The 20,624-nt window shown below is 42.5% G+C and overlaps 2 protein-coding genes across 3 annotated transcripts in view; one reads left to right on the forward strand and one right to left on the reverse strand.

The window, feature by feature from the left end:
• The window catches only part of brip1 (BRCA1 interacting helicase 1), a 206,643-nt gene extending 200,147 nt beyond the window's left edge, over positions 1 to 6,496 (reverse strand). Inside the window, exons 1-4 of the mRNA XM_078224638.1 lie at positions 6,415 to 6,496; positions 4,176 to 4,322; positions 3,238 to 3,349; positions 1,060 to 1,230 (exon numbers count right to left, since the gene is read on the reverse strand). Coding sequence (XP_078080764.1) covers positions 1,060 to 1,230; positions 3,238 to 3,349; positions 4,176 to 4,268 — 376 coding nt within the window. The 5' untranslated portion in view covers positions 4,269 to 4,322; positions 6,415 to 6,496. The remainder of the gene's footprint in view (positions 1 to 1,059; positions 1,231 to 3,237; positions 3,350 to 4,175; positions 4,323 to 6,414) is intronic.
• A 327-nt stretch (positions 6,497 to 6,823) lies between these two features.
• The window catches only part of ints2 (integrator complex subunit 2), a 57,159-nt gene continuing 43,358 nt past the window's right edge, over positions 6,824 to 20,624 (forward strand). For both annotated transcript variants that reach the window (XM_078224639.1, XM_078224640.1), the window contains exons 1-7: positions 6,824 to 7,192; positions 8,976 to 9,283; positions 9,936 to 10,074; positions 11,182 to 11,284; positions 11,686 to 11,799; positions 16,678 to 16,808; positions 18,203 to 18,376. In XM_078224639.1, coding sequence (XP_078080765.1) covers positions 8,991 to 9,283; positions 9,936 to 10,074; positions 11,182 to 11,284; positions 11,686 to 11,799; positions 16,678 to 16,808; positions 18,203 to 18,376 — 954 coding nt within the window. In that variant the 5' untranslated portion in view covers positions 6,824 to 7,192; positions 8,976 to 8,990. The remainder of the gene's footprint in view (positions 7,193 to 8,975; positions 9,284 to 9,935; positions 10,075 to 11,181; positions 11,285 to 11,685; positions 11,800 to 16,677; positions 16,809 to 18,202; positions 18,377 to 20,624) is intronic.

The following is a 20,624-nucleotide window of genomic DNA, read 5'->3' on the forward strand; positions in this document are numbered from 1 at the left end:
GGAGATGAGCACATTTGTCCATCTTGCAAAAAAGTGGGATGGAACAACAGCCACCTATAACCAAAACTGCTGAATTGACAGAGCAGTTCCATACAAAGGATGGGGAAAAAAAATTAAAATATACACAGATTCCAGAACTAACTCCAAATGAACAAACTTTACCCACAACGACAAAGCCTACTATGCTTCCAACAGTAGTTTAAGGCCTCCAGACCTCCTGAACCCATGAGCTTAGGGACTTGACAACGATGTAAATGCAAAGAGTAGCTAGAATAACTTGAATAGAATCGCTAGAATAAGCTCTGATGAAGGGTCATCCAGACTCAAAATGTTAGCTCGATTCTTTCTCTATAGATGTTGTCAGACCTGCTGAGATTTTCCAGCATTTTCTGTTTTTGTAACTTGCAATATATTGGATAAAAACTTGACAAGGGTGGGGGGCAGTTGTCGTATAAGGGTCTGGCACATATAGGGTTAATGTGGGACTGAGTACGGTACATATAGTGATGTAAGAGAACACATCACCCACACTTGGAGGTCAGTTTAGTGTTGTCAGTGCCTTGTACACAAGCAAGCATGCAGACATCTCCGAGCTTGAATTTTTTACTATATATGTACATGGTTCCTGTAGTTAATAAATACAGACTACAAAGACTTCCTTAAGACCTACTGAACAGTAGCCAATATCCTTCAGCAGCAACCCACAGTTTGAGAACCCCTGCCTTAGTGTCTTAAATTTTGAACTCTTGTCCTAGGCTTTAAGTATCTTCAGAGTTTTATCTCTTCAACTATACAGCTTCACCACCCCCATCACAGAAAGTTTTAATTCCTCTGACTCCACATCTTAAGCATCCCTTCACCCATCACTGCAGCTGTGCTTTTTGGTACCTTTCCAGGCAAGGATCTCTAAATGACATTTGGCACTGAACAGAATGCATAAAAAGTGATAACACTTAAAAAAATTGTGTAACCATTTAGTATTTACAGAATGAATTTAAATGAAAAATTATTGAACATACAGTGGATAAATAGATTAAATAAATTACAGAGTGTTGTTACCTTGGTTTGAACTTGATGCGGATTTTCCAATTTCAGCAACAGCGGAACTGGGCTGACTTGTTGCCGCTGTTGGAGAAGAAGGCATTCTTGCTGTGTGACAGGCACAATTACACACTTGCACTTTTTCTTGTTTCTTACTTTCATTTGGATAACTTTCATTTCCAGATTTCTCTGCACAAGACAAAGATCATTAATACTAGCAGGAGCGCAACAACTTTTGTTACCCAATACTAGGAATGTCACAATTCTATAATATATAATATAAAGAAAATAAATTGATGCAATGCCGCAAATTAGAACAGAAATGTACAATAACAAAAGAATGTTGGCTACAGGTTCAATTTTCAACAATTCTTCATCTCCACTATATCCAATTACAAATTGGATCAAGGTGTGTCTTAAAATGTAGGGGGAAATCAGAGAGAGGTCTCCCCTGGACCTCTTCCGTTCCTCTCAGTGACCAGTCAAAACGAGCATTAGGAAAGGTTTGATGCCAGATCACTCATATGCACTCTCAAACGCTGTAACGCTATAAAGCTAAGAAAGATAAGAGGGTTCAAAATAAAATGGTGCAACATATTTAATTAGTTGGCAAGAGGCTGACTAATAAAACAAGTCACGCCCCAGTCAGTGATGAGTCAGATGATCTCAGCCCAAATGGTCATGGTACCCCTAGGTTATGGTCTCCCCCTTTCTATGCCTTTTAGCTTTTACAAAGGATCATCTGGACTCGAAATGTCAGCTCTTTTCTCTCCTTACAGATGTTGCCAGACCTGCTGAGATTTTCCAGCATTTTCTCTTTTGGTTTCAGATTCCAGCATCTGCAGTAATTTGCTTTTACCCCTAGGTTATGGATGTTTGGGGAAAAAATAATGTACAGTTTCTGCTCCTGCATATTTGGCAGGAGGCAAGAGTGGGAAGAGCTTTAGTAAATACAATTTTTACAGAAATACTTAGGGATAGTGAATCAAGCTCCATCAAATATGAGGTTTTTTTAACCAGAATTCTTGTAACATAATAGATTAAACTAGAAGACCATAGAAGCACTGAAAAAGCAAATATCTTCCTGCAACACAGACCAATTTAGAAATTCTCATTTTTTTTTATTCATTCATGAGACATGGGCATCGCTGGCTGGCCAGCATTTATTGCCCTTGGAAGGCATTTGAGTCAACCACATTACTTGGTCCTGGAGTTACATGTAGGCCAGACCAGGTAAGGACATTAATGTCCTTCAGGGAAGGAAATCTGTGAGCCAGATAGATTTTTCCGACAATCGACAATGGTTTCGTGGTCATCAGTAGATTCTTAATTCCAGATATTTTTTGTTGAATTCAAATTCCACCTGCTGCCGTGGCAGGATTTGAACCTGGGTCCCCAGAATATTACCTGAGTGTCTGGATTAATATTCCAGCCATAATACCACTAGGCCATCACCTCCCATAATTTAGACAATCAATAGATCCCAAAACAAGTTTACAGCAAGACATCTAATATTATCTATGTAGTCACGCCTATATATTCACTATTATTCATAGTAATTTTCTTTAACTTATTTTTCAGAATGGCAAAAAACAGGATTATTACATGCCATCCAGAAGCAGAAAATCTGACTAGGAAAAAAATGAATAGTTGTTTCCACTAACTTTTGGTTTAATTCCATTTTCTCAAAAGTGTAATTTTATGTCAATAATGATGAATGACAAGAATTAAAAAATTTTATATTTCTGTCTTCTTCATGAGTTCTCTGATGGAAGGCAAGTCCTTGGAGATTACTCGGCAAACCACAATTAAGTGCCATGATTTATTTTACTATGGTCGGGCGAGGAGGCAGATCCAAGTCTCCCCCAATCCCCCTCCACATTACTACAGTACCCATCAAAATATCACATTGTTCATTGATCTTAACCCTAATTGGCAAATCAAGCACTTGCTCTGCAGAACAAGAAACTTTAAGATGAAGCTGAAGTTAATTCTGCATGTATCAAATTGGCTGCTGTACATCACAGGATTACCCACATGATAATTTACTTGTGTAAATTGACTTATTTTTCACTCATGAATTATTGTCCATTTGCAAGGAGATAACTTTTGTATCAAAGCAATCACTGAAACAAAACAAAAGGTTAACCCATCACAGCTTCAGACAGTACCCAAGAAATAAACAGTAAACCTTACCATACTGAGATCGTTGCCAAGCCAATGTGGAGCAAAGCAGTGCAAGACTCTTTCCACTCCCAGTTGGACTCTCTAACAGACAGTGCTTTTGGCAGTTCAAACCTCGAACAATCTGAACAAAAGCAAATCAAATCAATTGGGCTTCTGCCTTACTACAGCTAGTCATAACGTCAAGATCAAAAGAGTAAAGAACAGTGAGGTCATTGTATTTTAGACTGTAGTGCTAAGTTAGCATTGAAGAATACCTGCTAAGCTTGTGAGCTAGGCATCCAACTAATGCAGAAACCAATCCCCAATTGAAGCAAATGAAAACTATACACCCACAAGTAGCCAGATACAGAATGCAAACATTCTTCCTTTAGGATGATGTGGAGATGCCGGCGTTGGACTGGGATGGACACAATAAGAAGTCTCACAACGCCAGGTTAAAGTCCAACAGGTTTATTTGTAATCACGAGCTTTCGGAGCACTGCCCCTTCATCAGGTGACTCACCGATGAAGGAGCAGCGCTCCAAAAGCTTGTAATTCCTTTAGGATAACATACCACATAAATCTGCAAACATTAGATTGGCGAGTTAATATTTAAGAACCCTCAAATGTGCACAGTGGATCTGTTGGAGTTTAAAAAGGTGATAACATTTTGTTTACCAGAGCAAACCAGCTGTAATTCTTGCTTATAGGCTTTCTATTGCTTGCCCAATTGGTGGCCAGGCTGGCTGATTGATTTTTAACAATGCTGTGAACGTGTCTGCCCAAGTATTAGATTACCAACTGTGCTGTGCAGGGTTCATGTGATTGACAATTTCCACCACCAGTATGTTACCTGAGAATCACCTTTGCCCATCTATCCCCTGCCCATTCCTTAGAATAACAACTAACTGGTCACCGTTCATTCAATTGTGTGTTCAATTACCTGAATATATGAAAACAATACTTACTGAATTCATCATAGCAAGCTGAGATGGGTATGCCTTGCATGGAAAAAGAATTTTCACGCCACCAATAGTGTATTCAGAGGCTGATGATGCCATTTTAATGCGTCAATCGTGATACACATGAAGAAAGCAAAGACTTAGTGTTTCAATCTGTAAAGGAAATTTATAACATGTTTATCTGGACTCATTCCATTTTCAATACCACTCAAAAGAGCAATCATTTAAACTCAAAACTGCAGGGATTCAGGGTAAATCTTCAGAATTGATAAGAAACTGACTGAAGTACTCACTGTAAGAGCCATGGTAGGCGGAATGGGGGCGCCTGGGGTATTCTGGGTTAAGTTTTGGGACTATGCTGATTTTAATTTATACAAATGAAATGGATTCTGTCATGCAATGCCATGTGAACAAGTATCAGATGATAAACCAAAAGGTCACTGGAATCAGAACAGGGGCTCAGAAATTAACAGAATGAGTTGGACAAAATATATATGTGGGAAGAATGGCAGCTGAAGTTTAATGGAGAAAGTACAAAGTACTGCACGTGGCAAGAAAAAAAGCAACATGAGTGGTGGTGAAATAGCTGATGGTAACGCCAAAAAAGTGGACCTTAACATGCCTATCAAACCAGAACAGCAATTAACAAAGGAACGTGAAACTACATTGTGTTGGAGGCAGAGAACACCAATAAAACTGACACTACCTCCTCTCTCCAAAGTCATTGCTCCAAGTCATGAGAAAAGAAAATTGAGGAAATATGAGTTTTACAGCATGGAAAGAAGGCATCTAAAAAATTACTTCATGGAATTATATTGGTTGATAAGAAAAGGTAAATCTGGATTATTATTTTAAATTTTGGAAGAAAAATAAGTGCAGAAACATTCAAAATAGTAAAAAAATAAAATTTAGGGCTACCATTAGAAAATGCTTCTGAACAAAGTGTGATCTGCAGAATGGACATCCAGTTACATTAATGGAGGTGAAAATCATGGACTCATTCAAGAATTTTGGATCTTTAAAAAAAAGGGTAAACTTAGATGGTCCTAAGCAACATGATCTTGTGCGATCACAGTGACAGGTGTACAAGTCTGTGTGGCACAATGAACAATACCGATATAGTCCCTCATGTAAACACAAAGTATCAAGATGCCTATTAATCAACTTTGCATGCCTAAATTATAAACTAAGCTAATAAATAATTCTGAGACATCTGTTGACATTGCAAAACCCTTCGGGCTGAATGCTTGGCATTAAATAAATATTGTAAATATAACTTTAATTCTAAGTGTAGAAGGTTAGAAACTGTGTTGACAGAAATCAATCTGTTTTTCCATTTACATTTTTTTCTTTATTCTTTCATGGGATGTGACATCACTGACAGTTTGCCCATTTCAGAGGGCAGTGAAGTGTCAATCACATTGCTGCAGGTCTGCAGATTGGCACCTTGAACATAAGAGTGGGAATTCCCACTCACCTGAAGAAGGGGCTTAAGGCTCCGAAAGCTTGTGGCTTTTGCTACCAAATAAACCTGTTGGACTTTAATCTGGTGCTGTTAAACTTCTTACTGTGTTTACCCCAGTCCAACGCCGGCATCTCCACGTTAAAAGGTAAAGACAGGGATACAGTTGCAACAATTGAATGACACAAAGCTATGGAAGAATTAATAGATACAAATAGAAAAGTCTTGAAAATTATGAAGAGGTTTGATAGGGTAGACAGAGAGATGTTTCCATTTGTGAAGAGTCCAAAGCTCAGAGCTAAGTACAAATAGTTACTAATGTAGTTCAATGGTGAATTCAGGAGAAAATCTATTACTCAAAGTATGGTTAGAATGTGTACTACCACAGGATGCAAGTTACAGAAAATACAAGATGCGCTGAAGGGAAGCTAAGTGAGCACACCTAGGAAGAAAAAGGAGTTAAATGATATTTTGAGATGAAGTAGGGGTGAGAGAAGGCTCACGTGGAATATAAACAACATAGCGTCGAATGGCCTATTTCTGGGTTTAAATCCCATACACTGGGTCTCAGTGTAATCGGTGAGGGAAGAGCTGATGGGTAAATAAATGGGTCTTTTTAGAGTTCAGGAATGGTGGGGAGACGGCAGAAAGGGAGTGGAAACGAGCAGATGACAATTTCAGTGGCAGAAAACAAATATTTCTGTAAATTCATTGAGCTTCACAACCATGGTTTATGAGGTGAAAGGCTCAACGTGCTTCATTTTTCACAGTTATCTTACTCACAATTCTCCAGTACGGATTTTTTTTTTACTTCACGCAATCAGACAACATTACTTGGCGCCTTCGGCTCGAGCATCACGCATGCGCCGGACATAAATCCCCGACTGCCATGGGTCAACCTGCGGGCCAATCAGCAAAACCGGCTCGAAGTTCAGCAGCCAATCGACGGACGGGAACCCCGGGATCATTTGTACACCAATCGGCGCGGGCGCGGCCCTCAATCCGCAATCAGTGATTGGTCACCAATGGACCAGTGAGCGCCAAGAGAAAGCGTGATAAGCCAATTGAAAGGCTCCTCGCTTCAAACCAATCAGCAGGGGTAAGGAGACGCGGAGCGAATGAAGGAATGGGTGGTGGCGGTCCCGCGCGGGCGGTTGCTACGGTTACCCCGGCACGACCCACAATCCCATGTGGTTGGTTGGTTGGTACGGTGTCTCGAGCGGAATTGTCTGTTGGTTTCGGTCAGAAGCACTTGGAGGAGCTGAGGGAGAAACCAATTTGGAAAAACAAAAATTATCTTTAACCGTATCCCTCCTCTCTTCGAGTGTCCTGTAATTGCGGAATCACTCGAGGTTGTTTAAATAAACTTCAGTTTGATAGTTCCGCCAGTTGGGAAGTTAAAATTGGGCAATCGGGTCAATGGCGAGGCCGCAGAACAGGATACGTTCCTCGGCCAACAGGGTTACGCGACTCCGGGGACTAAGTTAGAGCTAGGCCCCGTTCATCAATTTTATTTCATTTTTTTTTAAATAGAGAAGGACGTTGTTTGGTTCCTTAAAAGGTGCGTAATTTAATTGCAATTAAACGGTGAATATTTTTATTATGGTCCAGTGAAGTAGAGAGGCAATTTTCTAAAAGTTTTCCTGTGTTAGAATAATTTTAAAATCTTGCATTATTTGTCATCGAAATAATGCACTTTACGATAAATAGGGATGTTAATTTTTGCCCTCAGTTTTAAATTATTGTGTAACATATTCTGTTTAAGAATTATATGCAACAAGGTTGAAATAGTGAAGTTAAATTTTTAGGTTTATAACTTTAAACCGATTTCTGCAGAGTATCACTGCAAGTACGCCAACATACAAAAAGCCCTTATGAAGCAACATGTTTCCTTCGACTTGTCCAGAACTTTAGTTGTCTTTTGAACTTGTCAGTTCCTTGAATTTGTTTTCACAATGACATTAGGATGAATCATAGAATCCCTACAGTGCAGAAGGAGGCCATTTGGCCCATTGAGTCTGCACCAACTTTGCAAAAGGGCATCTATCCCTGTAACCCCATGTATTTACCCCACTAATCCCCCTAACCTACATATCTTTGGACACTAAAGGAGCAATTTAGCATGGTCAAGCCACCTAACCTGCACATCTTGAATGTGGGAGGAAACCGGAGCACCTGGAGGAAACCCATGCAGACACTGGGAGAATGTGCAAACTCCACACACACACACACACACACACACACACACACACACACACAAGACTGGAATCGAACCCAAGTCCCCCAACTCTAGGGAGGGGCTAAAAATGCTGGCCAGCCAGTGATGCCCATGTCCCATGAATGAATTTTTTAAAAAGCTGCTGCGTTTAAGACCTACACCACAGAATCCTGCAACAACATCACATCAGGGCAAGGCTGCATATTCTCCCTATTCCTTTTCCTCTTGGTTATTGTTTTCATCATGAAGAAGACGATGGTTGCAGACTTTGATATTCCCTGGTTAAGCTAACTCTCCATCAACAACAACACCATCAACTAACGGACCTGGATTTCACTGGCGATGTCACCTTGTTGGCGTGCACTACAACACATGACCACAAGTCTTGACAATAGTAGTACCAAGATTGGTCCACATATCAGCTGCGAGAAGATCATGACAATGCTGACTGGATGGCAGCAAGCCCCCTCCTATCCATCAAGCACCAGAACTCCAAGGATGTTGACCACCTTCTTTACCAAGGAAATAACATTTCCATGGAAGGTGATATAGAGATCGATATCCACACAAGAATCTGCAAAGCAGCGTTCGTCTTCCAATAGCTCCAGAAGGTGTGGGCAACCAAGATCATCAACTTATTGTAGCGCCAACCGGAACTATGCCAGTGATATATGGGATAAAACAGCAAAGGTGTCATGTAATTTGGCCGTCTTTCACCAGCGCTGCCTGTGTAAAATCTTGGGCATCACATGGAGAGGCAGCTTGACCAGAGAAGCAGTACTACAGAGGACTGTTGGGTCTCTGTAGGACATGGTGACAGAGAGACAACTGAGGCTGACAGGATATGCATCCCAGAGTGACGATTGAGTGGACACCATCAGATGGAAGAAGAAGACGGGCCAGTTAAAGAAGACCTGGCAAAATAAGTTTAAGAAGGACCTCCCCAAGAGTTAAACAACATCTGATCTGGAACAAAACAGATTGCAATGGACCAAGGCTAATGACAGATTCTTGCTGCCCGTTCCTGTTGCCCATTGTCGAACATGGGACCAAGTGTAAGGAAGTAATAAAGCTACTGCATTCCCCAGATTTATTCAATTGCAAATAACATTTTTTTTCCTTTTAGGTGCCTTTGTCAAAGATGACGGAGTTTTCATGCCTGCAGTTTGTAAGTTCCTTTGCATTTGAGGCAATGCAGAAGGTGGATGTGGTAAAACTTGCAGCTCTGAGTGATCCAGAGCTGAGACTACTCTTGCCTTGCCTGGTGAGAATGGCACTTTGTGCCCCAGCTGATCAGAGTGAGGCCTGGGCTCAAGACAAAAAACTCATTCTGCGTCTCCTGTCTGGGGTCGAAGCTGTCAACTCTATTGTGGCATTATTATCGGTGGATTTTCATGCATTGGAGCAGGATGCTACCAAAGAACAACAGCTGAGGTATTTATTGTACATCCTAAGTTTACATAAGTATCACGCAATCATTGATTTATCTCAATTCCTCAGCCCACATTGATAAATGCACCACTCATTACGAGCAAAAAATGAAATGTCAGGTTAATGCTGCAATTGTAACTTGGTAGAGTTGGTAGAACTCGTGCCTCTAAATTCGAAAGTCGTGGGTTGAACACCTACTGCAAAGTCTTGACCACATAATCAAACTTACATTCGAGTGCAATACCAAAGGAGTGCTGCATTGTCAGAATGCTGTCTTTATTTTGCGAAGTTAAACCAAGGCCTTGTCTGCCCCTTTGGCAAATGTTTGAGATCCCATGGCACTTTTCCTCCCCAGTAGGGTGGCCAATATTTTTCCTTCAACCAATGTTGAATTATGGAATTAGCATCACTAACACAGATTATTACACAGATTATTTGGTTATTATCTCATTGCAGTTTGTAAAACTTTGTGTACAAATTAGTTGCCATGTTTCCTACTTTGTAATACTGACTAGGTTGCAAAAAAATACTTTGGGCTGCCACAAAGTGGTGAAATGTTCTGCACAAATGCAAGTTTATTCTTTCTTGCTTTAATTACTCCACCATTTCTTGTTTTTGAAGAATGTTCCTCAAAAGTTGTCACTTTCTTTGACAGGCACAAGTTAGGTGGAGCAAATGGGGAGAGTATCCTAGTATCACAGCTGCAACATGGCTTGGCTTTGGAGTTTGAACATAGCGACTCACCTCGTCGCCTCAGACTAGCACTCAGCGAACTGCTGGTGATCATGAACAAGGTAATGGAGGAGGGCCTGAATGAATCTGATAGAAGCTTCCCCGGCCATGGAATTTCAATATTCAGGTCCAGATATGCTCATACCCGACCTTGGAACAGATTGAAGTTGCCCTCACCCGATCTCCATGTTTTGTGCAGTTACCAGTAAAAGAGGAATGAGAGCCAGTGGATAATGAGCAGATCCCTTACTGAAGCCAGAAGCTTAATCAAAAAATAATGGGAAGAGCCACATTCAGAATGAAGCCAATGTTTGAATTTTGGGATGGGTGGGGGAGTAGTAGAAAGTGGTAGTGCTGCAGTCACCCATGATGCTGTACATAGGAATTGTGAGACAGGAAAATATTAAAGAGTATCTAATGTCTTTCATCCTGGTGGGCATAAGATACAATAAGAGTTCTTGATGTGTCACAGCCATCAATCTCTGCCAATTAGTCTACAACAGACCCAGATATTGTGAAGAACTTTTGGAAAAGTCCCTTGTTCCTCCGTACTAGATCAGCACATGCCATGTCTTGGATCTATAATAATCGTACACTGTTTAGTCTTTGCATTTTCTGAATGGGTGGGATGGATTGGGGTTGTGGTGGAAACTGACACAAAATGATTTGTGGTGGGGAGGAGACATGGTGGGAGATGAAGAAACAATAAATTGAGGGTCTGCCTACCTGTTAAGGTGGATACAAAATGTCCTGATAACACAAAATTCTACTTAAATGCAAATTCCTTCTTTCCTAATGACCTGTTACAACAGTGTCAAATCCCCTTTGAATGCCTTCCTTTTGAGATATCCCCGGTGCTATAAATTGGCCATGGCACAGTAGTGCTACATAGAGGTGGGATGTGCATTTGCATCCGCCCCCCCCCAAAAAAACCGGTCAATTCTCAAGCATACTTTAAAGTCTATGTTTCATCTACAGAGAGGGTGAAAACATATCTGAGTTACTTAAAGTCTCGCCAGCTGAAAGCAGCTGAGGACTGATAGCAAGTCTGGAGCCTGTATTTTTAGGTGGGAAGGCATTTGGAAAAAAAACAGAGGAATAAAGAAATGGAGAAATTCATTTATGAACAAATTTTAATTAACTTTTTTTTGTGTGTATATGTGTTAAAGGTGTCTGATTCAAATGGAGATTTTTTTATCAAGTCTTCAGAATTGTTTGAGAGCCCGGTGTACTTGGATGAAGTTGCAGATGTGCTGTGTATCCTTCAAGCAGGTACGATTCATATCACTGATGAAGTTAAAGATCATAACAGCGTTTTTAGATTTACGTAGCATGTGTTTGAAGTATAGATTTGGACAAGATATGGATTAGTCACATTAGCAGCACTAGAGTGTTACGCGCTAAAACTGATAAGCAGAAATATTAAATAGTGGCTGATGAGCTAACTAATCTGATTGCAGAAACCAGTCTGCTGATGGTGAAGCCCATCCAGTGCCAAGAATTGAAAATAACTCATCAATTTGGGGAAAGTAAATTTCCTGCTTATCCTAATTTCCTTGGGGCTATTATACAATTTGACTTTGGTGTTTTAACTTTAACCCTTAGTATAACCCATTATACTCAATATTGTTAATATATAATTTGTATGGTGCTTTATTTCCCCCACCCCACAGAACTGCCATCACTGTTGCCAATAACTGAAGTAGCTGAGGCTTTGTTGCATGTGCGGAATGGATCCTGGTTCATGTGTTTGTTAGTAGCCAACGTCCCTGACAGCTTCAATGAAGGTAACTGTCTTCATTTAACTCCATTACTGGTGTAATGAGCAGCTTGAGAAAATCCATGGGCCAGGAGTAGAATAATACATCGAGGTTTTATTCTTTCGAATTTATGTTCGTTCTTGCTAAGATCATTCACTTGGGTATCGGGGTAGAGAGAGAATATCACATGTTATCAGTAGTCGCATGATGTCATCTCCGAAGGGTGCAGAGTGATGAGCTAGATAATTGCGCCATCTCTTAATGAATTGCTGTTGTCATGGAGAAGCTCCAAATGAGACTCATTGTTTTTATTTGGAAGAGAAGTATTTCACAAGTTACCAGGTACAGCAAGCAATTAGGAAAGTAAACGGCATGTTGGCCTTTATTGCAAGGGGCTTGGAGTACTGGCATTAAGAATGCTTGCTAAAATGTACAGTACTTTGGTGAGATCACATCTGGAGTAGTGTGTGCAGTTTTGGTCTCCATATTTAAGGAAGGATATAGTTGCATTGTGGGCCATACAGCCACAGTTCATTTTACAGCACAAAAGAGGTCCTTCTGCCCAACATGTCTGCGTTGGCCGGCAAGCACCTATCTATTCTACTCCCGTTTTCCAACACTTAGGGCCCGATTTTACCAACAATTTGCGCCCGTTTTCGGGCGTGAAATCGTGGTAAAGTCGGATGTGAGGCCTTTATCGTGATCTGCACCCACGTCCGAGCAAATCGCGACTTTACCGACACCTACCGAATCGGGCGGCCCGACGATTTAAATGCACTAGCATGCATTTAAATTGATTTAATTACCTGTCTGCCCAACTCTACCATCAATTCCCACTTTACCTTCTTCTGTTCCGTTCCGGATCCGCGCTTTTAGCGACCGGCTAAATAAAAATCCGAAGCCGACACTGCAGCTTCCGAAGAGCGGGGTCAGAGCCTGCAACGGCTCTCTGACCCAGATCATCCTTTGGGAGGGGGGGGGGGGTGGGGGTGGAGGAGGGAGGTGGGTCAGATGTAGCTCTGGGGGTGGGGGGGGGGGGGAGGAGGGAGGTGGGTCAGATGTAGCTCTGGGGGGGGGGGGGGGGTGGAGAGAGGGCTGACCATAGTCTGGTGGTGGGGGGGAGGCCCGATCGCTCACTGGTGGGGGGGGGGGGCGGGGGGCAGATGGATTTCTGGTGGGGGGGGGGCAGGGGTGTCCGCTGCCACTCTGCAGGCGATCGATAGGGAGGGAGCGGGGGGCAGAGTTGTCCGCTGCCACTCTGTGGGCGATCCCTCCTCCCCACCGGAAGAATGAATCCCTCCTCCCGGAGTGATTCAAGTTCATGATCTTTCATCTGAAACATTAACTCAGTTTCTCTCTCCATACGTGCTGCTTGAGTATTTCCAGAATTTTCTGTTTTAACTTCCAATGTGCAACATTTTGCTCTTCTATCTGGAAGTTAGTGCCTGTTCTGTGTCTTGCTATCTGGAGGAATATGGCTCCAAATATTCTGGAATCCTTTTGATGCCTCATCCAAACGTCTTCAAGTGTGAGTCTAGACGGTGACCACTGCCAAGCTTTTTATCCAGCACAGCATTGTAACTGAGCTCAACATTGCTCTCTGAGTGTTTTACATGTTTAAAATTAACAAGTTAAGGTCACTGGATATTGATCAGAAGCAGGAGTAATTGAATGGGTTTTGTTCAGTTTAGAATAGAGACTGAAGCCCTATCTGGCATCAGCTGGAGCTTGGACTAGGGATCAAATACAGGGATTTTATGATCTCTGCGCCTCATGTAGCAGGCCATTTACTTACTGATTCATACTTGGACAGCACATATGGAGAGAAAAACTGAGTTAATGTTTCAGATGAAAGATCATGGACTTGAATCACTCCGGGAGGAGGGATTCGTTCCTCCGGTGGGGAGGAGGGATCGCCCGCAGAGTGGCAGCGGACACCCCTGCCCCCCCCCCCCCCCCCCGCACCAGAGATACATCTGGCCCGCCTCCCTCCTCTTTCTCCCCCCCCCCCCCCAAGAGATACATCTGACCTGCCCCCCGCCCCCACCCAGAGAATGATCTGTGTCAGAGAGCTGCTTTCTGCTTTTTTTTTCCCGACACAGACGTGCTTTTTCAGATTTTTTTCAAACTGCGCATGCACAGTTCAGAGCTCCAATCGTTCTGGCAGCGCTAAGCCCCACCCACAGCGCGGATCGGACTGGAGCTGGCTGAAAGCGTATGGGCGCGTCTGAACGCCGATTCCAAGGTCGGATCTGTACTACACCCAGATTCAGCACTTAGAATCAAAATGGTAAAATCGGGCCCTTAGTCCGTAGCCTTTTATACTATGACATTTCAAGTGCTCATCTAAATGCTTCTTAAATGTTGAGGGCTCCCACCTCTACCATCCTTTTGGGGAATGAGTTCCAGATTCCCACCAAAAGGGTGAAAATGTTTTTCCTCAATCCTCTCCAAATATCCTGCTCCTTGCCTTTAAATCTATGCTATTGACCGCTCTACTTAAGTTTCTTCCTATCTACCATATCTACGTTCCTCATAATTTTATACATCTCAATCGGGTCCCGCCTCAGCCTTCTGTGCTCTAAATAAAACCCCAGCCCCGAGCCCAGGCAATTTGCTGGTGAATCTTTTGTGCACCCTTTCTAGTGCAATAACATCCTTCCTAAAGTGTGGCAACCAGAATTGCACACAGTACTCTGGCTGTGGCCTAATGAGCGTTTTGTACAGCTCCATCATAACTTTGGATTGTCCTATGATCAGAGGCTGAGTATTCTCTGGAGGTTAGAAGAGTGAGACGTGAGCTAATTGAAACATGCAAGATTCTGAAAAGGCATGATGGGGTAGACACTGAGGTTGTTTCAACTGCTAGGAAATCTAAAATACGGAGGAACTTGTTAGGGACCAGACCAGAAACTTAAGGTACATTATGAAGTTAGCCGAGACCCCAACGTTTTTGATTTTGGCATTAGATGGCATAAGATGTTTCACTGCAGGTATGATTCAATTGACCCACTAAGAAGCTCTATTAAAACACACTTTATTTAACAACACAGTTAAAGTATAAACAAGAATTAGCATAACGTTTACCAATTGAAATACTTAAACATAGAAATCATAGAAACCGTACAGTACAGAAAGAGGCCATTCAACCCATCGAGTCTGCACCGACCACAATCCCACCCAGGCCCTACCCCCATATCCCTACATATTTACCCACTAATCCCTCTAACCTACACATCTCAGGACACGAAGGGGCAATTTTAGCATGGCCAATCAACCTAACCTGCACATCTTTGGACTGTGGGAGGAAACTGGAGCACCCGGAGGAAACCCACACAGACACGAGGAGAATGTGCAAACCCACACAGACAGTGACCCAAGCCGGGAATCGAACCCAGGTCCCTGGAGCAGTGAAGCAGCAGTGCAAACCACTGTGCTACCGTGCCGCCCCTTATAATGGTTTCTTATGACAAGGTATAATTCTTAACAGCTAGTTATTTCTATAGTTCCAATGTAAGCAATATTCCAACAGACATTAATCCCTCTTCAGAATAAGTTAGCAGAAAAACAGATATGCTCACGTGTGCTACGTTTCCAGCCTTTTAACCCCCTGGACAGATATAGAAAGACACCTGTCTTCTGACTCCCATACAGCAGCCTCCTGAGAGAGAGAGAGACTTAATTCTTGGCAGATCCCAGTCTCCAAGTCCGGAAGAGAAAGAGAGACACCTCTCTCTAACAATTCCAAGCAGGAACTGAGCTTATTTCTCTGTGTAAGGCTAATTCCACCCATTGACAAGATCTTTCCTGTCAATCAACCTGATCAAGCCCTACTCTGAAAAACCCCAGGGGAAAACACGAAAATAACAGATACATTAGTCCAGATTAAAACAAACATTCTAGCAATTAGGAGCAGTTATGCTTCTGCGGTATTAACAGGAGTTGCCGGTTACAGACAAAGTGGCACCGCCAAATAGAACTGATTACTAAAAAGTCCTGCACAAGAAACATAACGTAAATACATTTCATAGAATCCCTACAGTACAGAAGGAGGCCATTTGGCCCTTCGAGTCAGCACCAACAACAATCCCACCCAAGCCCTATCCCCATAACCCCGTGTATTTAACCTCCTCATGCTCCTGGCACTAAGGGGCAATTTAGCATGGCCAATGCACCTAACCAGCACATCTTTGGACTGTGGGAGGAAACTGGAGCACCCAGAGGAAACTCATGCAGACACGGGGAGACGGTGTGGACTCCACACAGACAGTGACCCAAGCTGGGAATTGAACCTGGGTCCCTGCCGCTGTGAGGCAGCAACGCTGACCACTGTACCGCTGTGTCATCCACCTTCCTGAAAGGCATAGTATCATCACACACTGTCTCTAGGTAAGAGGATGACGATTTGGGATTGAGATAAGGAGAAATTTCTTCACTCAATGGTTTGTGAATACTTAGAATTCCCCACCCCATAGGGTTGTAGATGCTTCGTCGTTGACTATATTTAAGGCGCAGGGAGACAGGGTTTTGGTGTCTCAGGAAGCCGAGGGTTATGGGGAACTGGCAGAAAAGTAGTATCAAAGCCCAAGAGCAGGCATGATCCTATTAAATGGTGTAGGTTCAAATACAGTCTACTCCTACTCCTATTTCTTGTGTTTCCCTCTTCCTAACAAGTCCACTTCTGGTAGCTGGTTATATGGCAGAAAATGTCTAGGAGCTAGTCATCTGTACATCTGCTTGACCAAAGGTGGTACTTGCATCTGGGGATGTTCACAATTGAAGAAAAATATTAATTAAGAATATAACTAGAGTAATGCAAAATATAACTTTCGATTTTCACCAAGTTGTGATTTGCCATATGAGAGTACTGTGGGTTTGTGTGTAACTCAGCCTTTTGCTGTTCAGTTTGCAGAGGCTTAATAAAAAACGGTGAGCGGCAAGATGAGGAGAGTGTTGGGGGCCGACGCAGAACTGAGGCACTTCGACAGCTGTGCAAAATGAATCCTTCCCAAGCCTTAAATGTTCGGGCCATGGTGGTAAGAGATGATTTTGCACTTTGTAGACAGTGCAGAGGCGCTATCAGAAACCCAATAACACATCATTTCAAGAGACTGCGATAATCAACTCAAGTGCCCACTGCTCCCTGGCATTGCTTTTCTGTGGTTATTTTCAGTTGGTATCTACTTGACCAACATGCAGCAATGTAACAATTCATCCATCTTAATTTAAGAGCAAGTCAATTTTCATTCACATTCATCTGCAGAGTACTCCTCCGAGGATTGTGGTGGTTGTCCTTAAAGAGGATATGATTTATTTGCTGAGTGGTGTTGCTGCTGAGCTTTCTTGGCAATGCTGCAAATATACTGAAATGAATTTTTATCTTTGTGTTTCTCTGTCATAATGAAAACCTTACCTATTTATAGCCAATACATCATCTGTTTGAATTCAGTACAATTTACGAAAACTATCACTCGCCGACGTTGTGCATGCGAGTTTCAGAGTCTCGTTTTCTTTAGAAGAACTAAATAAAGCCAGTTGCTTTTAGGTCAGATGACTCCTATAAAAGGCAACAGTATCATTTTGAGAACGCGGATTGAGAGTTATGTAGGGAGTCTGGAGTTTCAGCTCGGTTGCATTGGTAATTCATCCAAAATTGAACAAACCAGCACAAAAGATCAAAGAATTTTAAGGGCAAATTACCTCCTGTGGGAATAGTTACATGATCTTTTTAAAATTACTCTAGAAATTACACTCAAATTATTCTAAAACTGACTTCAGGCTGAATTAATCACCAAACCAGGCTTGCACTAATTGTCCACATTTGCCACACTTCAAGAGGCTTTTAAACTTAAGCTTTTGATTTTGGTGTAAAGACACAAATAGGCACTTTGAGAAACTGGGATCTTTGCACCAATATAACTAGTAAATCATCTAGTTATTTTCCATTAGTAAAATCAGTTTACTCAGGTGATTCTTATTTTTTGTGATGAACCCATTTTCAGTTGTCTTAATAAACTTCAGGTTGCCACTCTTAATCATATCAAGGAATACTTTTAATGCTAATTTTTAAATTGCATTCTGTGCTGCTACCATTCAAAGTTTCTATGAAAATGTTGCCCAACTACACTGGTTCTTGGAAGATTTTTGCAATCAACATGAAAATTGGTTTGAACGGAACTTTGAACAAAAAATTCACTTTGCAAAACTTGTGAGTTTAGAGTAAAATTTGCATCCTGATTGTAGATTGCACCCAAAACAGAAGAATTTTTTTTTAACATTGCAAGGAAGGTAGAGATAGGAATTTGGTTCTGACTAAGTGGGGAATCAACAGGAGAGAAGAGTGCCTCATTGTAGAATGATCGTTGTGGATGGAGTGGAATGAATGGCCTTTTCTGATCCTGGATTTCCTTTTTTTGGTATTGTGTAACAGGTGGAGGAGTGCCACCTCCCAGGCCTTGGAGTGGCTCTGACCCTGGATCAGTGCAAGAATGATGGCTCTGAAGACACAGTGACTGACCTGGTCTCCTTCGTTAGTGGCTTATTACTAGGAACTAATGCGAAAGTCAGAACCTGGTTTGGAATGTTCATCCGCAATGGGCAGCAGGTAAGAAGTAAGGATAGACTGATGAATTGGTCTCATCCCATTGATTTGGAATATAAATTTACGGTATAATGGGCACGCCATCATAGAATCCTACAGTGCAGAAGGAGACCATTCGGTCCATCAAGTCTACACCAACCACAATCCCACCCAGGCCGTAACTTCATAACCCCTATGCATTTACCCTGCTAATCCCCATGACACAAAGGGGCAATTTAGCATGGCCAATCCACCTAACCCGCACATCTTTGGACTGAGAGAGGAAACCAGAGCACCTGGAGGAAACCCACGCAGAACGAGGAGAATGTGCAAACTCCACACAGTGACCCAAGCCGGGAATCGACCCGGGTCCCTGGCGCTGTGAGGCAGCAGTGCTAACCACTGTGCCACCCTGACGGGTCTACAGCCTACCCCGCACTCTGTAGTGATTAGATTCCTCTTCCTTTTCACTTTATTCAGAGAAATATTGGAGACTGACCAGGGATGTATACTCAGACAGCCCCGTATGCCACGTGCTAATGCCACAGTGTCAACTTTTCTTGATGTTTAAAGGGAAGCAATGTTATCTTATTACACCAGATAAATTCCTTCTTGGTCTCCTGATGACCAATAACAACCTGCTTTTATGTAGCACCTTAATAAATGTTCCAAGATGCTTAGCACACAGTGAATCGAACTGACTGAAGATTGGCATCTGTGATGCTGGGAACCTCAGCAGGAGACTGAGATAGATCAATACACTCACCACTTCTGGCTGAAGATGATTGCAAATTCTTTAGCCCTGTCTTTTGCACTGACTTGCTGGGCTTTGCCACAATCCAGGATAGGGATTTACGTGGAATGTCCTTGTTGTTTTATTGTCCAGCAGCATTCGTGACTGGATGTAACAGGATCGCGGTGTTTTGGCCTAACCTGTTGTGGGATTCCTTGGCTCTCTGTGGAATGCTGCTTCTGGTGTTTAACATGCATGTTGTCCTGTGTTGTAGCCTCAACAGGTTGATATCTCATCTTTGGGTATGCTTGGTGGTGCTCCTGGCATGCTCTCCTGCATTCCTCATTGAGCCGAGGTTGACCTTTTGGCTTTACAGTAATAGTGAGGGATATGAGATTACATTGTAGGTGAAATGCAGTTCTCCTACTGAAGGCCCACAGTGCCTTGATGCCCCAGATTTGAGCTGGTATATCTGTTCTGTAATAATCACATTTTAATATTGTAATAGTGCCATCATACAACTTGGAGACTGTGCAGTGGTCATTCCTCTGCCAAACAAAGGAACACGCCCTTTGGCTCACCAAGCCTGCGCCAATACGCGGTTTCTATCCTTCTGTTCACCACCACCCCCCCCCCCCCCCCCCCACCCCCCCCCCCCCCCCATTCATGCGTCTATCAAGATGCACCAAAATCGTTGCTAACGTGCCTGCTTCCACCAACCCCACTGACAGTGTGTTCAGGCACCCACCACCATCTGTGTGAAAAACTTTACCTACACATCTCTCCTAAACTTACCACATCTCACCTTAAATCTGTGCTCTCTTGTAGTCGACCCCTCCACCCAGGGAAAAAGCCTCTGACTATCCACTCCATCTATGCCTGTCATAATGTTGTAGACCTCTAACAGGTCGCCTCTCAACCTCCATCTTTTCAGTGAAAACAATCTGAGTTTATCCAACCTCTCAACATGCCTAAAACCCTCCAGACCAGGCAACATCCTAGTAAACCTTCTTTGCACCCTCTCCAAAGCATCCATGACCTTCTGGTAGTGTGGCGATCAGAACTGCACACAATATTTGAAATGCGGCCTAACTAAAGTTATATACAGCTGTAACATAACTTACCAACTTTCATACTCGATGCCCTGCCTGATGAAGACAAGCATGTTGTATGCCTTCTTGACCACCTTTATCCACCAGTGTTGCCACTTTCAGGGATCTGTGGACCTATACACCCAGAGCCCTCTTTATGTCAAGGCTCCTAAATGTTCTGTCATTTACTGTATGATTCCCATCTGAATTTGATCTTCCAAATTGCATCACTTCGCATTTGTCTGCATTAAACTCCCATCTGCCATTTCTCTGCCCAAGTCTGCAATCTATCTATATCCTATTGTATCCTTTGAGAAGCCTTGTCACTATTGGCAACTCCCATCAATTTCTGAATCTTCAGCAAACTTACTAATCAATACTAATACTGTTATGGACACTTGTGTCTGGAGTCACTTATAGGACAGACTGGGTAATGGTGGCATATTTC

This window comes from Mustelus asterias, chromosome 12 (assembly GCF_964213995.1).
Source record: "Mustelus asterias chromosome 12, sMusAst1.hap1.1, whole genome shotgun sequence".
NCBI lineage: Eukaryota > Metazoa > Chordata > Chondrichthyes > Carcharhiniformes > Triakidae > Mustelus > Mustelus asterias.